Source organism: Capricornis sumatraensis, chromosome 4 (genome assembly GCF_032405125.1).
Source record: "Capricornis sumatraensis isolate serow.1 chromosome 4, serow.2, whole genome shotgun sequence".
Taxonomy (NCBI): domain Eukaryota; kingdom Metazoa; phylum Chordata; class Mammalia; order Artiodactyla; family Bovidae; genus Capricornis; species Capricornis sumatraensis.
In genome coordinates this window covers 87,024,817-87,052,328 of record NC_091072.1, presented here as the reverse complement: position 1 = coordinate 87,052,328, position 27,512 = coordinate 87,024,817, and the positions used below count along the sequence as shown (strand labels likewise).

General features: G+C 34.1%; 1 protein-coding gene across 1 annotated transcript in view; it reads right to left on the bottom strand.

Annotated features, from left to right (window-relative positions):
* Positions 1 to 1,805: 1,805 nt before the first annotated feature.
* Positions 1,806 to 27,512, bottom strand: part of CPNE8 (copine 8) — a 258,480-nt gene continuing 232,773 nt past the window's right edge. Inside the window, exons 16-20 of the mRNA XM_068969689.1 lie at positions 22,422 to 22,549; positions 19,211 to 19,313; positions 17,094 to 17,151; positions 12,387 to 12,460; positions 1,806 to 2,179 (exon numbers count right to left, since the gene is read on the bottom strand). Of these exons, the coding sequence (XP_068825790.1) occupies positions 1,991 to 2,179; positions 12,387 to 12,460; positions 17,094 to 17,151; positions 19,211 to 19,313; positions 22,422 to 22,549 (552 nt within the window). The 3' untranslated portion in view covers positions 1,806 to 1,990. The remainder of the gene's footprint in view (positions 2,180 to 12,386; positions 12,461 to 17,093; positions 17,152 to 19,210; positions 19,314 to 22,421; positions 22,550 to 27,512) is intronic.

The window sequence follows — 27,512 nt, the reverse complement described above, 5'->3', positions numbered from 1 at the left end:
TCTTTCTTATTCTATTTTTACAGTTTTAGATAAATCACCTAACCCTTTCAGTCCTGGTTTCTTCATTTATGCAACAAAGAGACAAGTCTAGGTATTTTCTAATCTTACATTTGTTACTAATATCACATACATTTCTGATTATTAATCTCAACCACGCAAAGGATAAAGCTTGTAACTGAGCCTGTTTCTTAACCCTGTGCCCCCTCAAGATTTGGGCACACTAATATTTAGACAGAGGAGCACACATCTTTCATTTTTTTTTCTGATCAATTCAAAAAGAAACCACTGATGTTTTACAAGAGGGAAAGAATATTGATTTTATTTATTTTTATTTTTTAACTGAAGAATGAAGGCAAATAATAATAAAATTGCAGGGTAATAATCTATGCTGGCATAAACATTTAAGACCAGTAAAGGAAATCATCAGATTCTATGTCATTTATACATAAAATTTGCAGAACAAACAGTTATCCTTTCAAAGATTTTAATTTATACACCAAAATGAACAATTAAAGATTGCATAATTATATAACATTGCTATTGATAGATATGTGAATATATATATATATTTCTTTTCTATAAAATAATTTCATGCTTATAAAAGTCACCCTTAGTCAACTTGGGACAAAGAGAACAACACATGGTAGAAATAAACTGAGTAATAAATAGGATATAAGTAAGGAAAATATTATAAAGCAGGTACACTGTTGACACAAAAGAGAAAATAAACATACTTTTTTATTACTTAAAGGAAATTCACAATCATTTTCAGGAATTCTTTAAGAATTTAAGGCCATTTGTTCTAGAGAAATGCTTTAATTTAGATACAACTGTCATTCTTGTCACAAAACTGTAATCCTCTTAAAAATTGTACATGCAAAAGCTCTTTACAATTTTAAATTGTGTACTATCAGATTAGAACATAGGAGCAGGTTTTTTTCCCACAAATGTGTTGAGTATTAAGTCACGCAGTTGTATATATTTAATCGGGAATTTCACAAAAAACTGCTCGCCTGTACATGCTTTGTGGCAACTTGGAAAGGAATACAAATCAAAAGAGCCAGTATCTCTTTGAATTAAAATAATATCTAAGCAAGGTATAATGGAAAAAAGTGTTTAAAACATCTGCTGCACAGTTAAATATTCTGAATTTTAGTCTTTCTATACAGTATTGCAATATAAAGACATTACTTTTTACACAAAGTATTTTCTGTGCATTTACAGTATACAATGTTTGACTTTTTATTATTTCTACTTATCATTACGAAACATAAACAAACTGCAGTTTAAATTTAGAACCCAAACTTGATGAAAAAGTGCATGTTCTTTCAGGATAGACATCTGCTAAGTGTAAATTCCCATACTTGACAAATAGCATAGAGAAACTGTTTACTAAACAGATGTAGCTTCATAAGACAACTCACTGGGAAATGTGAACTTATTTTTACTTTCCCTTCTTTGCAATTGCATTTGATCAGACAGTCATTCAAAGATATTGCTCTTGTGACTATAGCTATTGCAATTTAGAAGACAAAGGATTCAATATTCAAAATTTGTATTCTTAAGAATAGTTATAAAAGTATTTTAATTTAAAAAATAGTAACATGTAAACATTGATACAGAGAGACTGCTTTCCTATACACATAGCAGTCTAAGACAATATCTGAGTTAAAAACATAGGTTGTGCTTTTTCCCAACAATTCACTGGAAATTAGCTGTTTCTGTCCAAAAACTTTAAGATTCATACAAGACATCATATTTTGCATCAAGCATATAAACAATTTTTCTGTTGCTCATGCAACAACCATATTTACAGTTTTGGTTTAGGAAGATAATAAATTTTGGATAAAAAATGGCATACTAACCAATTCTGCTGAAACCAAACTTAGATGAATATATTATTCCCTGGTTCATTATAGAGCACCAGGAGAAAAGCATGGACTCAGCAGTTCTAACCAAAGTGTAGTTACATTAGCATTTTGGAACAGAGTTATATTTGAGTCTGTAACACATGTGTAGATGGGGTGTATGGAGGAGGTGCAGGTGATGGCTTGATTCCTCTGGCCCTCATGTAGGAGAGAAACTGCTCAGGGATCTCCGCTAGGACATCTTTAGCTAATCTAGCCATGCTCAGAATGTGGTTTCCACTTCTGTCAATATAATCTCTGAATGGCACAAACTAAAACAGAGTTGAAAGTATGTTATTTAACAGAGCTTACCATGCTATTTGAATAAATAAAAAAATAGACACAAAACCAACATATATAAACTTTTGGTTGTAGGAGAATCAGAGAAGCTGGAGTAATGGCAAGAGGCATAATAATTACTATGAATTTAAAGAGATTTGATTCATTATAAATAGCTCTAACAGTGACCACACCTTTCTTATAATTTTTCTAAAATGAGATGTAATTGTTATTTATGTTTTTTCCCCACAATAACTCTTGTCTCCTGGTCCTGATACACCCATCATGTTGCTACATGCATTATACAGTTCTGAGTTCTACACCTAACCTGACTCCAATTGAAAAGAGCACTATTCTCCTCAGGTTCAGTTTCTTCTCAAATGAAGTTAATGCATGCTTAACTCAGCTTTCGGTGTAGAAATATTACTCAATTCAGGGTTAAAAAATAGTGCAAATTGCTAAAGATTCCTGAACACATGTTAAGTATTTTAAATTATATTAGCAGACCATCAAATCACATGGAAATGAATGAAAAATTTATACAGTTCACATTAGTATGAACCTGCAATATGCTTGATTTTTATATTATTTGAAAAGGCAAACAATAAACAATTGGAAAACTTCAGCATAGATTTTGGTATACTTCTTATTGATGTATACCAAATATCAAAATTATTTTTACAGTACAAAAAAATGATTGCTCTCTCTTTATATAAACAATCATGTGAGAATTCGTATCAGTGAATACTCTGACAATAGATTGCTTGATTCTGTTCTCTGTTATAAAGGTTACTTAAAAAAATACTGTGCTGTTTGAGAGCAGTAATTCAGTTTTGCCTTAGAGACGTGATGATTCTTGAAAGCAACTTGAGAACTGGTAATGTTGTGATAGTTTGGGCATGCAGTAATTTTAGGTTTTGGAGAAAAGGCACAGTGAAGACATTTCAGGAGGCTGAACAACTTTTAAATATAATGTTTTGAAGTTTAAATTAAATCATTTTTTTCCCAGAGAATCAGGGAGTGAGCACACTCTCATTTCGTACATAACTACTTTAAGTTTATTTTGAGAAATTTACTTTTGACTTAAACAGTTACTCAAGATATGCTTTCAGAAAACAACTGTTATTAGGGAGCAGACTTTAAATCAGTCAGATACTTGTGATAGATAAAGCAAGTTAAAATGTTAAATTGAATAGCAAATGTAATACCATTTATATAGTGAAAGCAATATCTTTTAAGGAAGATCAGAAAACTACTTCTTTCTTTTTAATATAAGGCATAATACAGACAGACGCATACTTATGTGATCATAATTTTACCCTGTTATGAACCAAGAGGAAAACAGCACAACTTTTAGAAATGTGATAGAAGGTGACAAATGTTTCTCTTATTTTAAAGGTATCTAAGTAAGGATAAGAAAGACACTGACACAGTAAATATAATCTTCAGTTGAGAAAAGAAAGAGGCATATATGAATGTTTGTAAAGTCATTATCTAATTTGGACAGGATGACATTTTTAACAAAAAAGCAAAGAGGTGCAAACAAAGTTAGGTTTATTTTCTCTCTGACACTATAAGGTGAATACACTGAAGGACTGATGAGAAAAAATATCTAAATTCTGCTATTGTTTATTTCATTCTTATTTTAAAAGGCATATTATTTAAAAAATAAACATTTAGTAATGGTTTGGTTGCCTGTGTGCATGTAAGTCACTTCAGTTGTGTCTGACTTTTTGCAACCTTATGGATTGTAGCCCACCAGGCTTCTCTGCCCATGGGATTTTCCAGGCAAGAATACTGGAGTGGATTTCTATGACCTCCTCTAGGACATCTTTTTGACTTAGGGATGTAACCTGTGTCTCTTATGTTTCCTGCGCTGGCAGGCAGGTTCTTTACCACTAGCAATACCTGGGAAGCATATATCTATATCTATTTTATGGGAGATCAGTTTTTTAACAATCTATAGCTAATACCTATATTTCAGGGAAATGGCAACACTCTGGAAAATAGTTTATTCTTCTCTAGGGCAGAGGGAGAACTTACTTGCTTGTGTCTTTCCTTTATCTCAACTTTGCTCTTATATTTACTTTTATTTTGGTTTTGACTTTTTTCCTAGACCATGTGTGAAGTCGCTTAGTCTTTTCTTACTCTTTGCGACCCCATGGACTGTAGCCTATCATGTTCCTCCATCCATGGGATTTTCCAGACAAGAATACTGGAGTGGGTTGCCATTTCCTTCTCCAGGAGATCTTCCCGACCCAGGGATTGAAGCCGGGTCTCCCACATTGTAGGCAGATGCTTTACCATCTGAGCCACCAGGGAAGCTCTTCCTAGACCATGGAAGCTAAATTTAGTAATCTTTTTATTCCCTCAATTCACAAACTCTGGAATTATACTCCCCAAGTGCAGAGGCTGGTCCTGCTGCTTATTAGCTGCGTGATCTTGGGCAAGTGATTTTCTAATGTCATTCAGTTTCCTCGTCTATAAAATGAAGATAATAATAATAATACCTTCTTCATCTGGTTGTTATATTAAAAAAATCAACAAATAAGTGCTTAAAACAGTTTTAAGCTCATAATATGTATGTGTGATAGCCATTATTATTACTATTCATTAATTTATACATTTATATATGCAATATAAATATTGCACTATTTTCTTTCGAGTCTTTTGTTTACACTCATATCAAACTTTATAAGAAATATTTTCTTATCAAGTTTTTCTCTCTTTCAAATTTAGGTACTAGAGTACCATAATCTAAAAAATGTAATTACTGATCTATTTGTTATTAAAACATCCTGTTTTTTCCACTTTTTCAGCAAATGCGGTAAGATGTGTCACATTTTTATTGAAGTAAATATAAGTTTATTTTTAAAAATGTTATGACACTCTGGAATGTCAAAACTAAGATTCAAAATCATTGTTTGCACAATACATACAGTTCTACTTATCCTTAAAACATGTTTATAAATAATGGGTAAGAACGAAATCTTAGTTTTCAACAAAGCAGGGAGGTATATATCTCATTTAATTTATGTTTACTAAATGTGGGCACAGATTCTGATATGTCCCTTGAGTATGGACCTTGCCCCTGAGTTAAGAGTCGCTGTGATATTATCAACAGGAGTATGCCTCATCCCATATGTGTGTTGGGAGTGGAGAAAAAGATGGCTGAGAATGTTCTACTCACTAACCTAAATTATTTCATCCTTTCCAAAGGAACATTCAACTCTTCAGTAAGTCAAGAAGCACTTCCCTAAGTTAGACATGAAAATGACAAGTGACTCTGTTTCCTTTACCTCCTATCAATGTTGAACCTCACACTATTCATGACAAAACTATACTCTCTTTCTTCCTGGACTATTGTTCATATACTTCTACAGGAACAATTTCCCACTCAATTTATCAGATCCTTCTGTTTATTGTCCCTTTTAATCACTTATTTCTGATCACTATACCTAGGGACCTCCTGTTCAAAATAACACCTACACACTTATGAATGTATGTTGGTCACTGACTAGTACCATAAATTAACTTGGACCCTTAAACTGTTTAGGTTAGAGGAACAAATCAATTTTTACTTTGAACTAATTTATCACATTCATATGAAGAATACCAATAAATGCATTCTATTCAGTGGAAATATACCATATCCTTGACACTCTGCATCTTTATTTTATACTTAGATCCAGAATAAGGAAAATGTTCTACAGAGTTGCTCTAACAGCTAACTTTGCCTATTTGTGAAAAAAGTTTGAATCAGTTTGGGCAAATGAGCTTTTAATTGCAGTTCTGTTCAATTTATTTGTTCCTATTTTGCAGAGCTCCATTAGAGCATTTCATGTCTAAGCCTTCAAGGTTATTATTTACCTTTTAATGGAAGATATGATTTAAATATATTTTTTAAGGGAATGATAGGCTGGATAGCAGCTGAATGAAGCCAGGATAAATGATACTGCATTATATTCAATGGCCAATTCATAGCATAAGCAAGTAAACAAATACATGGAAAACCTTTACATATATTGCTTTAGAAAATAACTCACTTAAGTTTTATAATAACAATAGAATCTCATCCTGCATGCTGTTTATATTATAGCCATATGAGAGTGAATCTTGAGACAATGAATATAATCACACATAAGACTGACAACAATGTCATATGTCAAGGTACAGCTGCTAGGACACAATGATATAAAAATGCCTTCCCACTGGACTATGCTAATATACTGTCAATAATAACTGATACTGATATTAATTTTTTGAGCAACTGGCAGTTGGGAGGCTTTCTGCTGAGTGATTTAGTACAATATCTATTTAGTTCTTATAAGCATATTATGAACTTACAAAGAAGAAAATAAAAACTTTAAGTTTAATTAACTTACCCCAAGATCAGATAGTTGTATGTATCAGAGATATTGATTAAATTCAAATTGATCTCTTATACATTGACTACTACAGTGATATGAAAAGGGGAATAGATCTTTCTAATCTTAATTATAATTTGGCCTTTTAGGAGAGTGGATGCATTGTAACAGAAAAGATTTTGGAATCAGAACTCTGCCGACTTTTTGGATCTACAGACTTGTGACCTAAATAATTTTTCACAAGTTGGTTAACATTCCATCTTGGGCTTCAGCGTCCTTATTTATAAACATTAAAAGGCAAAGTGGCCAGTATTTTGAGGAAGATATAAAATAATATGTTAATAAAGTGAAAGAATGGGGAAATTTATTCAAGTGTTAAGAGGGAGAGCTTTGTAAAAGGCTGTGTACACTGGGAAATGTCAAAATGCCGGGTTTTAATCAGCCCAATGAGGGGGAAGAGTATTCCAGGTAAAATGACAAAAGAAAATAAGAGCAGAACTACAGAAATGGGTGATGCAAAGACAGTTAATTGTCCTATTGGCCTGGGCAAAGTGGGCATGTGTGTTTGCTTGTGTTTGTGTATAGCTAAAAAGGAAGATTAGAGTCAAGCCATGTATTATCTTAAATGCTATGTTTAGGTTTTAGAATAAAAGATATATAAAATACTTGTTAAATATTTTATAATAAGAAATTTCAAGATTACGATGTGACTCTACTTCTTACTGGGCTTTCCAGGTAGCTCAGATGGTAACAAATTTGCCTACAATGCAGGAGAACTGTGTTTGATCTCTGGGTTGGGAAGATCCGCTGACAAAAGATACTCCAGTATCCCTGCGTGGAGAATCCCATGGACAGAGGAGCCTGGGGGACTGGAGTCAACGGCATCGCAAATAGTTGCACACAACTGAGCGACTACCACTTTCATTTCACTACTTCTTACTAGCTATGTGAGTATGGACAAGAAAGATAAAACTTCATTTTTTTTAAAAATAAAATATGATAACCAAAGTACTTGTCTCATAAGGTCAAGGGGAAGTAATATTATAGCTCTTAGCCTGCCTAGCATATGAAGGATTTAATAAATGATTAAATATTATTATTATATAAAGAAGATGGATGCCACTTAAGATTTGACATAAAGGAAAGGGTCAATTTTCGTTCTGATTGCAAAGAAGGGCAATGCAAAAAAATGTTCCAACTACCACACAATTGCATTCATTTCACATAGTGGGAAGGTAATGGTCAAAATCCTTTAAACTAGGCTTCAAACAGTATATGAACTGAGAATTTCCAGATGTACAAGCTGGATTTAAAAAAGACAGAGGAACCAGAGATTGAAAACATCTGTTGGATCATAGAAAAAGTAAGGGAATTCCAGAAACAACATCTACTCCTGCTTCATTGACTATGCTAAAGCCTCTGACTGTGTGGATCACAAAAAACTGTGGAAAATTTTTAAATTTGGAAATACTAGACCACCTTATCTGCCTCCTGAGAAACCTGTATGCAGGTCAAGAAGCAACAGTTAGACCTGGATATGGAACAATGGACTGGTTCCAAATTGGGAAAAGAATACATCAAGGTTGTATAATGTCATCCGGCTTATGTAACTTATATGCAGAGTACATCATACAGAATGCCAGGTTGGATAAATCACAAGCTGGAATCAAGGTTGCTGGGAGAAATATCAATAACCTCAGATATGCAGATGACACCACCTTTATGGCAGAAAGTGAAGAGGAATGAAAAGAGCCTCCTGATGAAGATGAAAGAGAGTGAAAAACCTGGCTTAAAACTCAACATTCAGAAAACTAAGACCATGGCATCTGGTCCCATCACTTCATGGCAAATAGATGGGGAATAAGTGGAGACAGTGACTGACTTCATTTTCTTGGGCTCCAAAATCAGTGTGGATGGTGACTATAACCATGAAATTTAAAGACACTTGGTCCTTGTAAGAAAAGTTATGACAAACCAAGACTGCATATTAAAAAAACAGGGACATGCTTTGCCAACAAAGTTCTGTATAGTCAAAGCTATGGTTTTTCCAGTAGTCATGTATGGATGTGAGAGTTGGACCATAAAGAAGGCTGAGTGCCGAAGAACTGATGCTTTCAAACTGTTGTGCTAGAGAAGACTCTTGAGAGTCCCTTGGATAGCAAGGAGATCAAACCAGTCAATCCTAAAGGAAATCCACCCTGAATATTCATTGGAAGGACTTTTGCTGAAGCTCCAATGCATTGGTCACCTGAATCGAAGAGCCAACCATTGGCAAAGACCCTGATGCTGGGAAAGATAGGAGGCAGAAGGAGAAGGTGATGACAGAGGATGAGATGTTGGATGGCATCATCCACTTAATGGACATGAGTTTGAGCAGTCTCTGGGAGATAGTGAAGAACAGGGAAGCCTGGTGTACTGCAGTCCATGGGGTCACAAAAAGTCTGACATTACTGACTGAAAAGCACCAGCAATGGAGAAGTTGGGTGCCACTTAATATTTGACATAATAAAAACCCCATCTACCACTCCCAACTTTCTGTGGAACTCAGCTACCTTCTGCCATTTACAGTTAGGCTTTTGTTTGTCCACTTAAGAAATTTGGGATATCATTTGGAGTGTGTTAACTTGATTAGCAATGTGTAAGAAATTGAAAGTAGCAAAAAGTTAAGACAGACTAAATAGATCTTATTTTCTGACATTATTTTAACCACCAGTATTTATAGCACTGATTATGATAACTTAGGTATTTTCTGATGGTAGGAAGATTGACAATATTCTTGGTGTATCTTTGCAACCTCAATATTATAAATATTCAAGAATATTTCTATTCTTAAAAATAACTCATTTAAAAATGTTTTAGTGAATGGAAGAACCAGGAAACCTGTAATTGTGCAATGTTATGAGATTTTAATTAAGGTGAGAGAAAAATGCTAATTCTTCTTGAATACAATGTGATATGTAAATGATTACCCTGCAAACTATTTTTAAAAGATAATCAGCATTTAGGAACTTTTCCATAAGATTAGAAAAGGATTCACCAAATATCTTTAAATAAATATAGACATGTAAGTCAAGATGCCATTGTCATTCAGGAGGCTACTAATTCTCTGGGAAGATCCTGTTCAGTATCTGTAACATCTCATGACTTTTTCAGTTCAGCTTTATATGGTAGAATAGCTTGAGTCAATTCCTTGAGTCTTTAGCCTTCAAAATCTTTGGTGCCTTCAAAATCAGGTGCCTTCGAAATCTTTGGTGACCTCAGTGTCACTTTATGATGATATATTAGTCTTAAGATTCTGACTTTTAATGAGAATATATATATATATATATTTAAAGTCCTTAAAAATGTGTTGTGTTGCTGTTGTAATGCATTTTTGCATTATATATATATATATATATATATATATATATATATATATATATATATATGAAGATGGAGTCTGGAGATAATGAAAGAAAAGCTCAAGGGAAATTTATTGACTTGTTCAAGATCAGAATGATAACATTATAATTTTGTAGACCTGAGTCCTATCTCAATATTCTGTCCAATGTAGCAAATCCAATTAGAGACAAAAGACTTTCATGATCAAGGGAACTTTTGTTTTATTAATAAAATAACTAAAAAACTTGGTTGTCACTAATGTAATATATTAGTCATCTTAAAGGAAATCTTAATGTTATGAGCAATCTTAACCACCCTCTAATGTGTGTGTGTGCTCAGCTGTGTCTGACTCTTTGCAACCCCATGGACTGCAGCCTGTGGGCTCCTCTGTCCATGGAGTTTTCAGGCAAGAATACTGGAGTGGGTTGCCATTTCCTCCTCCAGGGGATTGCCCCTACCCGGGGATCAAACCTACATCGCTCGTGTCTCCTGTGTGGCATGCAGCTGTTTTACCACTAGCGCCACCTGGGAAGCAGCTACTTTCTAAGGGAGAGAGTAATGTCAATTTCCTTTAAGCATCATTGAGATGATACCACGAAAGATGAAGTTGCCTCTTTTAACTTTGTAAAAATGCATCAAAACAGAAACATAACACATTTTAAGGGGCTTCAAATTTATACTTCCTTGCAGCAATTTGATTTTAAGGAAATTGTGAACCAAATATTATGGAGAGACTTTTAGGAGAAAAGTGCAATTACCTGGATCTATAATTATGCTAACCAGGTTAAGATGAATAAAGTGTCTAATTATAAAAACAAAACATTGTGGGATTCTTAGATGACCACATCACCATGTTCCCTTTGTCAGATGCTTTTAACCAAATTATTCATGTGTGTGTGCTTTGTAAACATTAGGTTAAAAGTTTGAGTGAGTGAGTGAAGTCGCTCAGTCGTGTCCGACTCTTTGCGACCCCATGGACTAGTAGCCTACCAGGCTCCTCCTTCCATGGGATTCTCCAGGCAAGAGTACAGGAGTGGGTTGCCATTTCCTTCTCCAGGGGATCTTCCCGACCCAGGGATCGAACCCGGGTCTTCCACATTCCAGGCAGACGCTTTAACCTCTGAGCCACCGGGGAAGCCCCAGGTTAAAAGTTTAAATCATATTTAATTATCTCCTTAAAAAATTGTTATACAGATGTTTCTATCTTAAAACAACTTTGCTGACTGATAAAGAACAATGCATTTGTATTTGTCAAGATTAATCTTTTTATTATATTTATGGATTATTTTATATTATTTTCCCTCTCTGATTTTAAAAATTATTTTTGTTTCATTTTATTGAGTGTTATCTAAGTAATGTATTTTATATACATTAATGATTAAATCTTTACAACAATGCCAGAACACTGAAATTTAGAAAGCTTGTCCAAGTTATCACAGAGGACAATCCAGAATTTGAACCAAATTCTGTTAGATTTCAAACAGATTCTCTTAATGACTATATTATAGGTGAATATATAAGTTATTATTTAGGAGATAATATTGAATTCTATTATTTGCACTTTCAAAACTTTTAAATTATGTGCCCAAATTGTAACAGGGACTTCCATTTCCTATTTAAAAGGTGTATTTCATAGTCGTTTTTGTTTCTGACATTCTAAAAGATATAAACACTTTAAAGTATGCAGAAGTTTAATTGATTTAACTCTGTTGCTTCAATCATAGACTTACTATATTGGTTACAATTTGGTTAAACTGATTCTTTTCTTTCTACTCCCTCCCAGAATAGTAGACTTCAGTTAATTATTTTTCTTGATTCCAACAGAATTATGAATCATGTGTATATATATATATATATATTTATATATAGAAACATATAATCTACTATTATGCTATATTTTATTATACTATTATACAAATTATTATGTTATTATATATTGCTATATTAACACATACCCTTTATATAATTTTTGTATTTATATATAATTCTAAGATGTATTTTTATACTTTTCTAGCAATAATCTATGAGAAAAATAAAACATTTTACATTTTGATTTGTTTCTACTAAGTTTAGTTGAATATGTATCAGCTATTTTAAAATATTTTTAATCTTTATTGAGTACTAAAAAATAAATAAATAAACACCATTAAAAGTCTGTTGTGTTTCTGAATTTTAATTTTACTAAAGACCTCAATGATATTTTCTGGTAATAATAAAGTAAGAAAATATACTTATTAACAATTCTGTTTTATATGCGGTGAACATGACGTACAGGGGAAAGTAACTGGGTGCTTATTTTAGGCCCTGTTACTTAACATGCATCTCATAATCATCTGCCTAAATTAAACAGAACCTGAGGTTTGATTTCAACTTAAGGTGTTCATTTACAAATTAGAACTGACATGGGCTCTTCACAATGAACAAAATAAATAATTTCCATCAAATTTCTTACCTGCACAATGTCTCTTTCAGCATATTTTCCCCTGGAGGAAACTCTTACATCATCTCCATCCAATTCAACCATTGCTTGAAAATAAAATAGTATAATTTATCCAAAGCATTTTAGCCATTATACTCTAACAATGTAGGCAATAAGGAAACCAAGGTGTATAAAATAACAAAATGTCCTATGTAAAGGCAGAAAGCTTTCTGATCCTTTCATCTCCACAGTGATTTCTTCCCCAAAACTTAACTGAATGTCAATTTTACAAATGAAGAAAGCAAGTGAAGACCTCATGTGATGCTTTGAAAAGTGAGGAGAGCCTATACAGTGTAAAAGTCTTTAGGTACATCTCCCATCCTACAAATTCTCAACTCTGGGTTACATGCTTACATGATGGATTCATCAAATGAGGCTAATTCATTCAGTTTTAATGTTTTTTTTTTCTAACTTAAGAAACTTGGTACTAATCATTATGGAATTTCCAATAACAATTTGAACTTTATTCTCTTTGAAATTACAACAAACTATGCAATCATATTGTCTGTAATCTTTTTGTGAATAGATTTTAAAACAAAAAGTTTTTAGTGACTGGATAAATCATCTCTCTCTGAGGTATGATTTTTTTCATTGGTTAAAAATAATTTTGACATTACATAGGTCAACTGCTTTTTGGGAATGCTGTGATATAACAGAATTGCTGGTATACAGTAGTGTTATGCTGCAATTGAGAACATTTTCCAGAGTTTAATGTTTTTTGGTGAGAATTCTGTAAATAAGTAATTACATAAGGGATGCTAATTTGTACTTAAAGTATAATTCTGTTACTAGAAACTCATTTTGTATACACATGATATTCACCAGACTCCAGAGAGCCATTTTGCTTTCACAAACCAACTGTTTGCTTTTTGCCCTCTAAAAATCACTAGAATACAGTCCTCACCTTTTCACTGTTTTCTTCAGTGCTTGGATAATGCATTTCAGCTAAAGATATTTTACTGTTTTTCCTATTTTTATTTTGATTGAGCTATAACTGCAAAATAACATTATATTATTTTTAGCAGTAAAATGTAATGATTCACTATTTGTGTATACTGTGAAATGATCACCATAATGAGTCTAACTGAGCATACATGATTATAAATTCTTTTTCTTTTGATAAAAACTTTAAGGTCTATTCTCTTGGCAGCCTTCATATGTGCAACATGGTATTAATTATATTCACCACACTGTACATTACATACTTATTTATTTTATAATTAGAAGTTTGTGCCTTTTGACTTCCTTCACCCATTTCACCCACCTCCAGCCCTGGCAAGCCTCTGGCAACCATCAAACTGTTCTTTATATCGTTATGCCTTTTTTTTTTTAACAACATGTCTTTTAAGTTTTACTTTTCTACATATTTTCAGGAATAAATATCTGGGGTGAAACATTGCCGGTACACATAATTTGATAGTGAACCATCATCCAGTAATCTGTTTAGATATATAATATATGTCAATATTTAGTAAATTGTATAAATTTCCATTAACAAGGCAATTAAATTATTCAAAATACAAAAGAACTATTTTTCTCTCCTATTTATTAGGGATCTAAATAGGAAAATTCAATATACTCAAATATTTTCAATAATTAATTTCTTTTTTCCTCTAGGTTTGTTTTCAAAATTTTCATATTACTTTGAGACATAAATGAACACTGATGGTGACATGTCAGCAATCAGAGAATTTTTTCCTATATTATCTAATTTGCTAATAACTCATAATGATTACCCTATACTCACTCAAAAATAGACAACAAAAATTAGATGATGTTCTGGGCCTCACCTTCCACCGTCCTCTACAATCTCCATTGGTCTTTGTGAGTGTTTCATTTCAGTTAAAGAAAATGGCAGTTACTCAGGCAACAACGTATTAGAATGAGATGCTATAAAAATATCACCCACTTTTCAGTATGTCCTTTGGGTTAAAAGGCTGCAGGTAGCAGAATTGGAAACTACACATTTGAGAGCAAGAAGAAAACAAATGGCATGTAAGTGGTGGAAGGGAAATGTTCATCCTTCAATTTTTCAGATCATCTGGTCCTCAAGGAACCTGAAATCATAAGCCCCGGTTACCCACCTGATCCCCTCTCTGGAAAAAAGATGTATAAGAAACAGACCTGTATTTCTTTCTAGCCTTGGGAGACAAAATGACGTTAGAACCCCTTATATTTTCCCCCCTCTCCTAAACTTGGATCAAGGCAATTACATGGATACTACATTGACTTGTTGCATTTTAAGGACAAAGAAATTCTGCCCTGAAAAATTATACAGAAAGTTTTAAATTATTCTCACTGAAATTCAGAAATAAGACATTTAAATACTCGTTAATCTAATAGTTAATTTATATTTCCTCTACTTTCAAAGAATAGATGGCAATATGTTTTATTTCTTGCCTATGTAAACCTCTTGGTTGAAATACATGTAGATGTTGGATTTGTGTAGCTAACTGAGAAAATATGCAAGTTTTACTGCAGTCTTTTCCTACTAATTGATATGCATACTATATAAACTTACTTATGGTAGATTTGGAAGTGCCTAGAAAAAGGCTCCTCTGATAAGATAATAACAACTTGAATGTAACTCAGAAATTTTCTTCCATCAGGGTGAAAACAAAAATCAGGTGTTTCAGGACCCTAATTGCCTGTTTATAGGCTTGCCAGAGGAGAAGTTCACTTTAATTCCCAAGACAGAATTCTATGGGAAGGCAAATTCCTTATGTCTATAATCTTCAATCACTCTTCCTCATGAGAAGAGTGATTCATAGGATAACTAAGATTGGGAGATGGAACTGACCTTGAATCTCTTTTTGGAGTACTCTATCCTCAGGTTGAAGGCAATTTCTCCCTGTGGTATGATAAATAGGCAAGGCTCTGCTCCTGTCCAGAGGAGGCCTTGACATAAAAGGGAGGTCATTTAATTTTGGGGCAGAAAAGAAATAAGAAGTCTGAGTTTGTGCACAGGGTAACTCAGATTCTCTAATTCTGAACTACTATTAATAAAACTTACATTTTGATTTCTATTTGAGTGACTCTTGCATATTTTTTTTAGTTAGTTCAAGAAATCAGAGGGGGAAATAATGAATTTTCATACCTCAAAACTCTGATCAAGAATTCATTGGGAACAAAAGAATTGAAGAAACTAAATAAGTGTGGCTATTGTATGAGGGTAGTACCTAAATAGCTGTGCCTGCTGCTTTGAATAGAAATATATGACCAGAAATATTCACCAGGAAATATCAGTTGCTCTGTATTCATACATTATGTGTGGGAGGTTGAGGAACAAGTGATTGAGGTCTTACACCTAACAATGGTCTTCCACAGGACTCCTGGAGAGCTGGGATGTACCCAGTGAAAAGTGCATACTTGAGAGGCAAAAGCAAATTAGTAACTGAAAAGGAAATCATGAATTACTTTAACCTAGCAACTGGTAAAGTTTGTGAATTGTAGCCTGTCACTGCTCAGTGCAGATGATCAAGTACACAAAGTATTAACAAGAAGGATGTGTCTTAGTTTTCCTGACTCCAGAGAGGTAGCTCAGAGTCATGCTTGATGGACAATGAAAACAGATGTAAATATTCAGAGACAGAGAAAATATTAGCAGGAGCAACAGCAGGCAGGGCTAAACTGACTTTGCTTTAGAAACTGGAAGATTATAATGATGCAAAGTGTGACCAGCCAAGTATGGAATCAAAGGCAAGAACCTCCAAGATCAGCAATATAACTGCTGTGTTGTTTTTCCTGAGACTGACAGACCTGTACTGTCCGTACTGGGGAGGCCCTGGTGGTTAGGCAAGAATCATCTTAGTGATGATCATATTATGATTAGCCACCTATGTGCCTAAATTAACCTGTCACATACCAAAAGTTGCTTCAAATATTTTAAAATTATTCTAATGTCTAAAGTTCCAAGCTAAATACTCTCATTATCAATGTAAAAACACATGAATCAGGTGAATATTATGTGGTTATACAGTTGCTACCTAGCATAGAGTTCTCTTAAAGGAATCCATCAGGTGACAAGAAATGGACTAACTTTAGAGTTTACCCAGATTACTAGTTACATGAACACCCATCACTAATTGGCATTTGAAGATGGCTTTAGCCAACAGAAACAGAAAACTGCCCAATAAGTGAATTTAGCATGATTATATAGTCTTATTAAGTTTCAGATAGTCATATCCATTTTCATTTTACTTTGGTCTTTCATATGACAGAACATAAATATGTATAAAGATAATGTCTACCAACAAGCCAAGGTCTGAAAATCCATTATTATGCTTCTCAACATAGTGGTTTATTTATTTAGTGCTCACCCTAAAAAGTTTTTAGGGAACCCAGAGTGTGTTTTGCCTTAGGAACAAAAACTCAATTTATCATTCAATATTAAGAAATATTTTGAGGTACAATTCATCTCTAATAAAACAGAAAGCTACATGGTTGAATTAACCTATACTAGAGAGATAATGAACTACTCAGAAGACATTCTTTTAATTTGCTCGCTTCAATAGACTCCATCATGTGATATCTATGTCTGTACGTACATGGACATAGTATACAAACCCACATACACACTCATATCCCTATATGCAAAAAAAGGAGTGATAGATATGTAAGTACATGATGAGTTACAGTTAATAAATTCCCAATTAATGCTATTGAAATTTTATTACTCACCATCAAATTCTGCTGGTCCAACACCTACTATAATTATTGACATTGGAAGTTTTGAAGCCTTCAAAGAGAATATAAAATTTGTTCACAGTTAAGAAACTGAATTAGGAAAACAACTAAGAATTAGGAAGAAAATAATATCCTAAGTATTGACACTTTTTCACATAATTTCATTCAAATACTTTTGGATGTATTTAATATTAACACAGAATAATATACTTGACTCCACTTTCATCCTTTCTGAACTCTGTACATATGCTAATTCATGTGGATTTTCTTCAGGAATAACCAGTCTTGGATAATATATATATATATATTTTAAACTGAGCACTTGCTTATACTTGCTATTCTCAGACAAAATTTTCCTAAGCTGACTCTGGGTATCTTTAGTCTCTTTTTTCTTGTTCTTTCTCTATTTGAAGATCTTTTTGTTACTGAAAGGTGAAAAAAGATACCATATTTGTGAAAAAGTAGTGCATGCATGCATGCTAAGTCGCTTCGGTTGTGTTTGACTCTGTGCAACCCTATGGACGGTAGCCTGCTGGCCTCCTCTGTCCAAGGGATTCTCCAGGCAAGACTACTGGAGTGGGTTGCCAGTGCCCTCTTCTAGGAGATCTTCCCAACTTAGGGATCGAACCCATGCCACTCTTGCATTGGCACACAGGTTCTTTACCAATAGGGTCACCTGCGAAGAAAAAGCAGTACTCTATCTCATTAATAGTTATGGCTAGGAAAAGCAATTTTTATAGTAAATGTGTGACTACAAATGATAATTATAGAAAGTTATTATTAGTATGATTAAATAATTTTATGCTAAGACTATGAGATACACCAACAGAAAGGTGGAGCAATATAGCAACCACATCACCAGGTCATTGAAATATGAATAACTGTTCTTCAGTACATGTCCTATTAGTTTATTTTTTAAGTTTTTTAAAAAATTTTAATATTGGCCACCATAACATGTGTGAAGTGATATCTAACTGTGGTTTAGGTTTGCATTTTCCAAATATTAGTGATGTTGAGGCTCTTATAGCTTGTTGATTATTTGTGTATCTTCTTTGGAGAAACACCTTTCAAGTTTTTTTTTTTAACTTTTTATTTTGTATAGGAGTGAAAGTGAAAGTGTTAGTTGCTCAGTCATGTCTGACTCTTTGCGACCCCATGGACTGTAGACGGCCAGGCTCTTCTGTCCATGGAATTCTCCAAGCAAGAATCCTGTAGTAGATTGCCATTCTCTTCTCCAGAGGATCTTCTTGACCCAGGGATCAAACCAAGATCTCTTGCATTACGGGTAGATTCTTTACCATCTGAGCCACCAGGGAAGCCCAATATAGCCAATCAACAATGGTTTCAGGTGAACAGTGAAGGGACTCAGTCATACATATACATATATCCATTCTTTCCTAAACTTCCTTTCCATCCAGGCTCCACATATTATGCAAGACAGTGTGCCACATAATGCGCAAGCTTTTACCTCTCTTTCATTTTGTGTTTGGTTTTGCTAAGTATATGTCTATAAAAATTTTATTTTTTCCCACATGTAACTAATTTTTCTCACACAAACAGCTAATTATATGCTATTAATAATTATGTCATTAATAAGCCATTAATAATTATGAAATATGATAATCTTTCATACAACCATTTTTACTAATGTCTACTTTGTGTCAAATACTGCTCAACTTGAATATAGAAAGGTAAGTAAAACCAGATATAATTTTATAGATTGCAATCTAGTAAATATAGATTCTATAGATTATAGTCTAATAAAGAAGATAATCAATTAATCATAAATGTAGCACATAATTAGAAACTAGTCCCCATCCAGTTCTATAAACAGAAATTATCACAGTTCTCCTGTAACTGAAATGCAAATATTTAGAAATATTCTGTACAAATTGTAAGACTATACACATGAAACTAATAAACACACTCATGCACATGAAGTTGATGATATGATTTATTTTCATTTATAAAAGAGTTGTCTAGATAATGCACTGGCTGCAAAGGCATGGACATTTTGTTTCACTGTTAAGTCAACTAAGACTTCAGTTAATTAACCTAAGTAGCACAATGCTTTCGTTTAGCCAGCCCAAGACAGAATGATTCCTACTTACGTTAACTATGGACTCCTTAGTTTGAGCCATATCTGAGATAACACCATCTGTCACAATTAGGAGCACAAAATACTGGGAGCCATCCTTTACGGAAGCAGCATATCTGAAAGGCAAATAAAAGGTAAACAGTACCCAAAATAAAACAGTTTCTCTCACATGATAGCTGCTAAATATAATTAGGAATAGTCAACACATCTGTTAATCTCAAGAAAATATTTCAACATTTGTTAGGAGCCTATATTAGGCAAATTCTCAAATATACAATTTTTTTTTTCTCTGAAATAGCACACTAGAATAACAGCATACTGGATGCTGGCACACAGAAATGTTGGGCAGCCTTAGAAATTCATTCACAAATAAAAGGTGAGCTGGAAGGCATGTTACCACAGAGGAATGGCTATGGCTTTTGGAAATAGATATCTTGTCTAAGCAACACATAATGTGTATGGCCTTCTGCATAAATTACATAAGCTATCTGAACTTTACTTTCTTATCTTTAAAATCAAGATAATGCAACTTTCTATTGTTAATAAGGAAATTTCATGTATGGTAGTAAATATTTATATTGTTATACACTGGTAGATTTTTACACATGTTAAATTATATAAATGATTGTTATTCTTGTTTTGGAACTAGATAGCAGTGATGATTGCATAACACTGTGAAAATGCTGAATGTCATTGAACTGTAAACTTTAAAATGGTTGGTTTTATGTCATGTGAGTTTTATCTTACTTATAAAAATGCAACTGAAGAAATACTTTTTTGACAAAGCTATAGTTTTAGGTCTTTAATACATGTTAAATTGGTGAAAGATGAGAAGGAAAATATAAAAATCAAAGACAAAAATTAGGCATGTAATGAGAACATATTCTAGTACTTATTTTCTGTACTCTACTGCATAATTCTCACCAAATAATACTAGAAATATACGGGAGAATTTTATTACTATATTTCCTCTCTTTTTCCATTTTGTTCTACCATTCTGAGTATCTTGATGATATTCTCAATAGAATATGTTTTATGACTTTTAGTACATAACTAGTATATTGGTCATATCTAGTAATGAGGAAGAATTATGGTGCTCATAGAGGACAGTTTATAAAAAATCATCAAGTAAATCACAGAAAAATTATTTCAATGAAATATCTATTGATTATCAATGAAAATCAGTACCTGATGGACTCTATAATAATAAAGTTTGAATACATTGTGGACAAACCAATGGTCTAATATATCAGGGCAAACTTTATAGCTAAAAGTTTAACTTTTACAGCAAAGATATATCAGCACAAAATCTATGAAATTAATTGGTAAACACTGGTAATAAGTTATTATAAATGCAATTTATAATAAATAGCATGAATTCACACAAAACAGGTTCTATCATTTTTATCTTTTCATAAAACAGTGATGGGTATGACAGTGTGTAAGAGAGTAAGAATCAAGTATAATTTATCTTGCATTAATATAATTTTTCATTCTGCTTTATTTGATGGCTATCAAAGACTTAGGAAAAGAAAGTATAGATAATATTACTCATCTATGTAACACAATAAGCTAGGAAGTATTTTTCAAATTACAAGTAATGACTCAGTGAATTTTGAAATCAATTTCACGGGTCAAGATTTGCATTAAAAAAGTAACAGAAAAGAAAAGGAAACCATAGTAATAAAAAAAGAAAATATGAGTTAAGAATAAATATTATTTCATATTATTTTATTTTAATTATGTGTGTCCAGGGTTGAGATATAAGGTTCATTGTTGTTGTTCAGTTGCTAAGTCATGTCTGACTTTTTGTGACTCCATGGACTGTAAGCCTGCCTTGCTCCTCTGTCCATGGGATTTCCCAGGCAAGAATACTGTAGTGGGTTGCTATTTCCTTCTCCAGGGGATCTTCCTGACCAAGGGATCAAGCCCACATCTCCTACACTGGCAGGCAGATTCTTTACCACTGAGCGACCAAGAAAACCCATAAAATTGATAAGAATACAAATTGTAGCTGAAAATGCTTGAAAAACCTGATCTAAAGGGTCCTACTCAGAAAAAACATTGTCAATGTATCAGTGTAAACCTGAGATGGAATTCCACAGGAGAGTCCACTGTCCTGGGTGCAGGGATATTTTATTATCATGTCTATGTCCCAGGTAATGAAAAGTAGAACATATTTAAGTTGCTGATCATGTCTAATGCACTTGTGTATGCTCAGTCATGTCTGACTCTGCAATCCTATAGACTGTACCTCACCAAGATTCCTCTGCCCAAGGGATTCTCAGGCAAGAATACTGGAGTGGGTTGCCATTTCCTCCTCTAGGGGATTATGCTGATGCAGGGGTTGAAACTGCATCTCCTGCACTGGAAGGCAGATTCTTTTACCACTGAACCACCAGGGAAGCCTGACCATATCTAACAGGGAGATGGTAAAGTACCAGAACCTTCAAATACAGAACTTCAGTAATTCAAATGCAGTACTTTTTTAGTTTTGGTTACATGTTGGGAAAGCTATGAGAGTTGTTCCTTTTCAATTACCTAAAAATTAGGCAGGGTTTCATAGGATTTAAAACTGTGTCAGTAAAAATATTTTAGGGATTTAAAAGTAGTGTCTAATTTACTAGGGCAACTTCCCTTGTGTCTCAGATGGTAAAGCGTCTGCCTACAATGTGGGAGACCCAGGTTATGCTAAGCAAATGTATATAAAATTTTACATTAACAATTTTTCTAGAACATGTATTTAGAATAAGTAATTATATTCTAATCTCAATATCATATACTATATGTTAATATCAGGGAGGTTAAGATAATGTGTCCTATATATCACTGAAAGGCTTTAGTTGTCTTCATAGAATTCAATCTCTTATTACTTCTATGTTGCTATGGAATATAATCTTAGATATGAGTGATTTCACAACTGAGATTGTGATCGATATTGCTCTCATGGATGCTTATTCAAATAATACAATTTTTTTCCTCGGTTGAACAAATATAGGTCCTAACATAAACCAGTGTATAGTTTTCATTTGATATTTTGATATAAAGTTCTTATTGAAGTATCATGATAGCTCAATGGAGATTCTTTTTACTGTATATCTTTTCCTTCACTTTCTCGGAGGTAAATTATTAGAAAACAACTTTCATTTGTGGAGCCATGCCAACAATAAAATTATGATTTCATTCTGGTCTAGCACACTAAAATAAACAAATTATTTACTTACCTTGCTACATGATTAATTACAGGAGCAAAATTTGTTGGCCCATACAGTTGCACAGATTTCAGACTCCTATAATAAGCTTCCATGACACCATCAATGCCATTACAGTAGGGGTTTTGGGGGTTCCCATTCTGTAGAAAGTTATAGCAAAAACAGGAAAAGAATGAATAATGTCTATAAAAATAAACTAAAAAAGAGAACAACACATGTTGATATCCAGAAAGCTTTTTTCAAAGAAAACTCAGTTATATATTTATAATAGCAAATAATAATAATAAATTGAGTACTCAACAATAGATTATAACATATCAATATTAAATAGATTGTGATATGCAGTAATGTGCAATCATTAAAAATGGATACTTTTCAGCTAACATGCAGAAGAAAATTCTAAATAATCTTGAGAAGTTGAATATCACATTTTATGATTAATACTTATACACAGATCTCGGAACATACAGAGATGAACATATAAAAATCTGAAAAGAAGGAAACAAAATATTAATAGTGGCTACCTCTGAGTGGTTATATAATTGTCAATTTTTATTTGATTGTTTAGATTATTCTGTATTTTCCAAGCTTTCTGCAGTGATGTGTACAAAAATCAGGAAAAATACTATCAATTCAAATAGTTTCTTTTTTAATGGAAGTAAAAACGTAAGATATCTGCCACTTGCACATTTTCAGGCCAAAATTGATAACCCCCCAAAAAGAAGGGATCAAAGGGAATATAATTTGGTGTGAGTAACATCACGACAAGATAAAGTGAAAAAAATCAGAGAGACTTGTTCATATTGTTCAATGGAATTGGAGCTTGCCACAGGAGTTCTTGGGCTTCCTAGGTGGTCAGTGGTAAAGAATCCTTCTGCAATGCAGGAGATGTAAGAGACGTGGGCTGATCTCTGGGTTCGGAAGATCCCCTGGAGGAGGGCATGGAAACCCACTACAGTATTCTTGCCTGAAGAATCCCATAGACATAGGAGACTAGCAGGCTACAGTCCATGGGGTTGCAAAGAGTCGGACATGACTGAAGTGACTTAGCACAGCACTGGAGTTCTTATTCGGCAGATAGAACCTAGAAGGGCAACTGGAGACTTGGTTCAGCTTTCTCATTCTCTGAATGCTCTGTTATTAGGTTTAATTCTGAGTCCAGATTCCACAAATAACACAATAAGGCATTGTTGTCTATTGCTATTTAGCAAACCATTCCAAAAGGTAGTGGCTTAAAACAGTAGGTATTTATTATCCCATATTTTAGCCAGGTGATTTTTGCTCTGGATCTCTCAAGAGCTTAGGGTCAAGAAGCTGACCTGGGCTGCAGTCATCTGAAAGCAAGACCAGAGTTGGACAATCTGCTTCTAAGAAGGCTCACCTGTATGGTTTGCTGGTGATAAGCTAAAGGAACTTTGCACAGGGCTGCTTGTGTATTCCAACATCATGCAACAAAAGTGGCTAACTTCTCCAAAATGAGAGCAAGGAGGAAGCTCCAATAAGCTCAGAAACTAATCTTATATGTTGCAGAGCATTGCTTTTACTTTCATCTACTTTTTAGAAATGAGTCACTAAGTGTAGCCTACATTCAAGGGAGGAGGAATTAGGCTCCACCTCTGGAAGGGGGTAATATGTATATATATATATAATTGTAGTTATGTTTTTAAAACACTAGACACAGTAACCATGCTTAAGCATGTAAGTGAAAGTCGCTGCTTTCATGTCTGACTCTTTGGTACCCTATGAAATATACAGCCCATGGCATTCTCTAGGCCAGAATACTGGAGTGGGTAACCTTTCCCTTCTCTAGGGGATCTTTTCAACCCAGGTATTGAACCCAGGTCTCCCACATTGCAGGCGGATTCTTTACCAACTGAGCTATCAGGGAAGCCCAACTAAACATAGTTACTATGCTTAAACATAATGAGCATGTATATGTTTTATCTGAACAATCAAAGTGTGAAAGTGTTAGCTGCTCAGTCATGTCTGACGCTTTGCAACCCCATGGACTGTAGCTTCTGTCCATGGAATTCTCCAGGCAAGAATGCTGGTGCCATTTCCTTCTCAAGAGCATCTTTCCAAACCTGTGGGGCTGAACACAGGTTTCTGGCATTGCAAGCACATTTTTTACCGTCTGAGCCACCAGGAAACCACCACTATGTAACAATATTACAAAATCCTAAGCATTTGAAAGACTGAGGATCTTAGTGAACTAAGGCAAATGTTACCAATGACTTCAACTTTGTCACCTGTGAAAGAATAATTTATATCCACCTTGTTCTTTAAATTTTGTCTTCTCCTTCAAAATTTATTAATTAACCCTCATGTAACTTCTAAAACATAAAAGTAATAACTATTTATATTATAGAATTGATTATACAAATTCAAATTAAAACATGAAAGTATAATATTTAGCACAAAATAGCAAATTTTTAATTTTTTTTTGACGTTAAGTTTTTTTGATGTTTTGATTTTTTTGATGCTAATCTGAGCTGACCTTTAATTAACCTTCCTTTAAATATAAGTTTAGGTTGTTCTTTTGCTTGATAAGGTATAAAGCTAGTTAAAATAAAAACTCATTACTGATTTTGGGCATAAAATATATTATATATCTGCCTTAAGGGAACAATTACAAACCAGGATAGTTCTGAGTTACTTTTTGATCAGCATTTGAACATTTTGCCTGGGACGGGATTTATATTCCTATAAAACTATGTATTTCCTTTATTCCTCTGGAAATAACAAGGTACCATTCTCCACACACCCCCCTTTTATTTATGTTGATAGAATGATTTTCTAAATCTTTAAAAAATTTATTTCTTAAAATAATAACATGGGGAATTGTTTTTTGCTTGTTAAGACAAATAAAAATAAGCTTATGTGAGGCTCTAACACAAAAGTAAAATGTAGAATGTTTTTGAAAATAAGTACATTTAATTTTGTTGTTTATTAAGGAAGAGGGCAGAAGATTTTCTTTTAAGGTCTGTGGCCATGCGCTTATTAGAAATATTTCCTCCTAATATTTCCTTTATACTACTGTATCTTCAGTTCAGTTCAGTTCAGTCACTCAGTTGTGTCCAACTCTTTGCGACCCCACAGACTGCAGCACGGCAGGCTTCCCTGTCCATCACCAAACCAGGAACTTACTCAAACTCATGTGCATTGAGTCGGTGATGCCATCCAACCACCTCATCCTCTGTCGTCCCCTTCTCCTTTCACCTTCAATCTTTCCCAGCATCAGGGTCTTTTCCAATGAGTCAGTTCTTCCCATCAGGTGGCCAAAGAATTGGAGTTTCAGCTTCGGCATCAGTCTTTCCAATGAATATTCAGGACTGATTTCCTTGAGAATTGACTGCTTGGATTTCCTTGCAGTCCAAGGGACTCTCAGGAGTCTTCTCCAGCACCACAATCCAAAAGCATCATTTCTTCAGCACTCAGCTTTCTTTATAGTCCAACTCATACATCCATACATGACTACTGGAAAAACCATAGATTTGACTAGATGGACCTTTGCTAGCAAAGTAATGTCCCTGCTTTTTAATATGCTGTCTAGGTTGGTCATAGCTTTTCTTCCAAGGAGCAAGTATCTTTTAATTTTGTGGTTGCAGTCACCATCTGCAGTGATTTTGGAGCCCCCCCAAAATAAAGTCTCAATGATCACTGTTTCCATTGTTTCCCCATCTATTTGCCATTAAGTGATGGGATCAGATGCCATGATCTTAGTTTTCTGAATGTTGAGCTTTAAGCCAACTTTTTCACTCTCCTCTTTCACTTTCATCAAGAGGTTCTTTAGTTCTTCGCTTTCTGCCTTAAGGGTGGTGTCATCTGCATATCTGAGGTTATTGATATTTCTCCCAGCAATCTTGATTCCAGCTTGTGCTTCATCCAGCCCAGCATTTCTCATGATGTACTCTGCACATAAGTTAAATAAGCAGGGTGACAATATACAGCATTCACATACTCCTTTCCTGATTTGGAACCAGTCTGTTTTTCCATGTCCAGTTCTAACTGTTGCTTCTTGACCTGCATACAGGTTTCTCAGGAGGCAGGTCAGGTGGTCTGGTACTCCCATCTCTTTAAGAATTTTCCACAGTTTGTGGTGACCCACACAGTCAAAGGCTTTGACGTAGTCAATAAAGCAGAAGTAGATGTTTTTTATGGAACTCTCTTGCTTTTTCGATGATCCAAAGGATGTTGGCAATTTGATCTCCGGTTCCTCTGCCTTTTCTATATCCAGCTTGAACATCTGGAAGTTCCTGGTTCACATACTGTTGAAAACTTCAGTATCTTCAGGTACAGTGTAATGAGTAATTATATCTCCAGGTACAGTGTAATGAGTCATCAAGTATCATTGTCAGCCATGGCATTCCACAATCAAAAGTGCTAAAGTGGTAATACAGGGATATTTTCTCTTTCTTTTTCCACAATACCTATTCCTACACATATTTCAAATAAAAAGCTGGGGTTTACCTTAGATCCTTTTGATTGATTAAAGCTCAACTTCAACATTGATGCCAGCCTCAAACTCACCAATTAGGGATTTAAAATTTTTGTTAAAGAGCTCTTGTAGGGAAAGAGCAATTGGCCATGATGGCAGTAGTCAGGTTCTCTTGCCCCAGGACCTCTTGCTTTTGCCTCATGTTTCATAAATAATGACTTTCCATGGTTATGTAACATCTGACATCATTTATAGCACTGTGCCTGCATGTCATGATGTACTCATTTGGTCATGGGCCCCTTTTTTTTTTCTGTAAAACTGTATAAGCTCCACCTGAAAAGCCCTTGCAGCTGTGTTATGGCTATGTCTGCTGAGTCAGTCATCAGAGAATACAGCACGGCCGCATCATGGCTGCTGCACCAGCCATTAGAGAATAAACATATCTGCAGTTCCTATGGCTCCTTGAATCTTCTTCCAGCTTCCTTGCTTGCACCTTACCTACCCCAGGTTCAGTGAGCGGTGTGAATAGTGAGACACCTCCCTTGCTATCTGAAAGATTATTTGAATTCAGTTTGATAAACATTAATGATTGTCAATATATATATCACAAATTCTTACCATGGAAATATGAGGGTTTGTACACTAGGTAGTACACTAATTGCCAG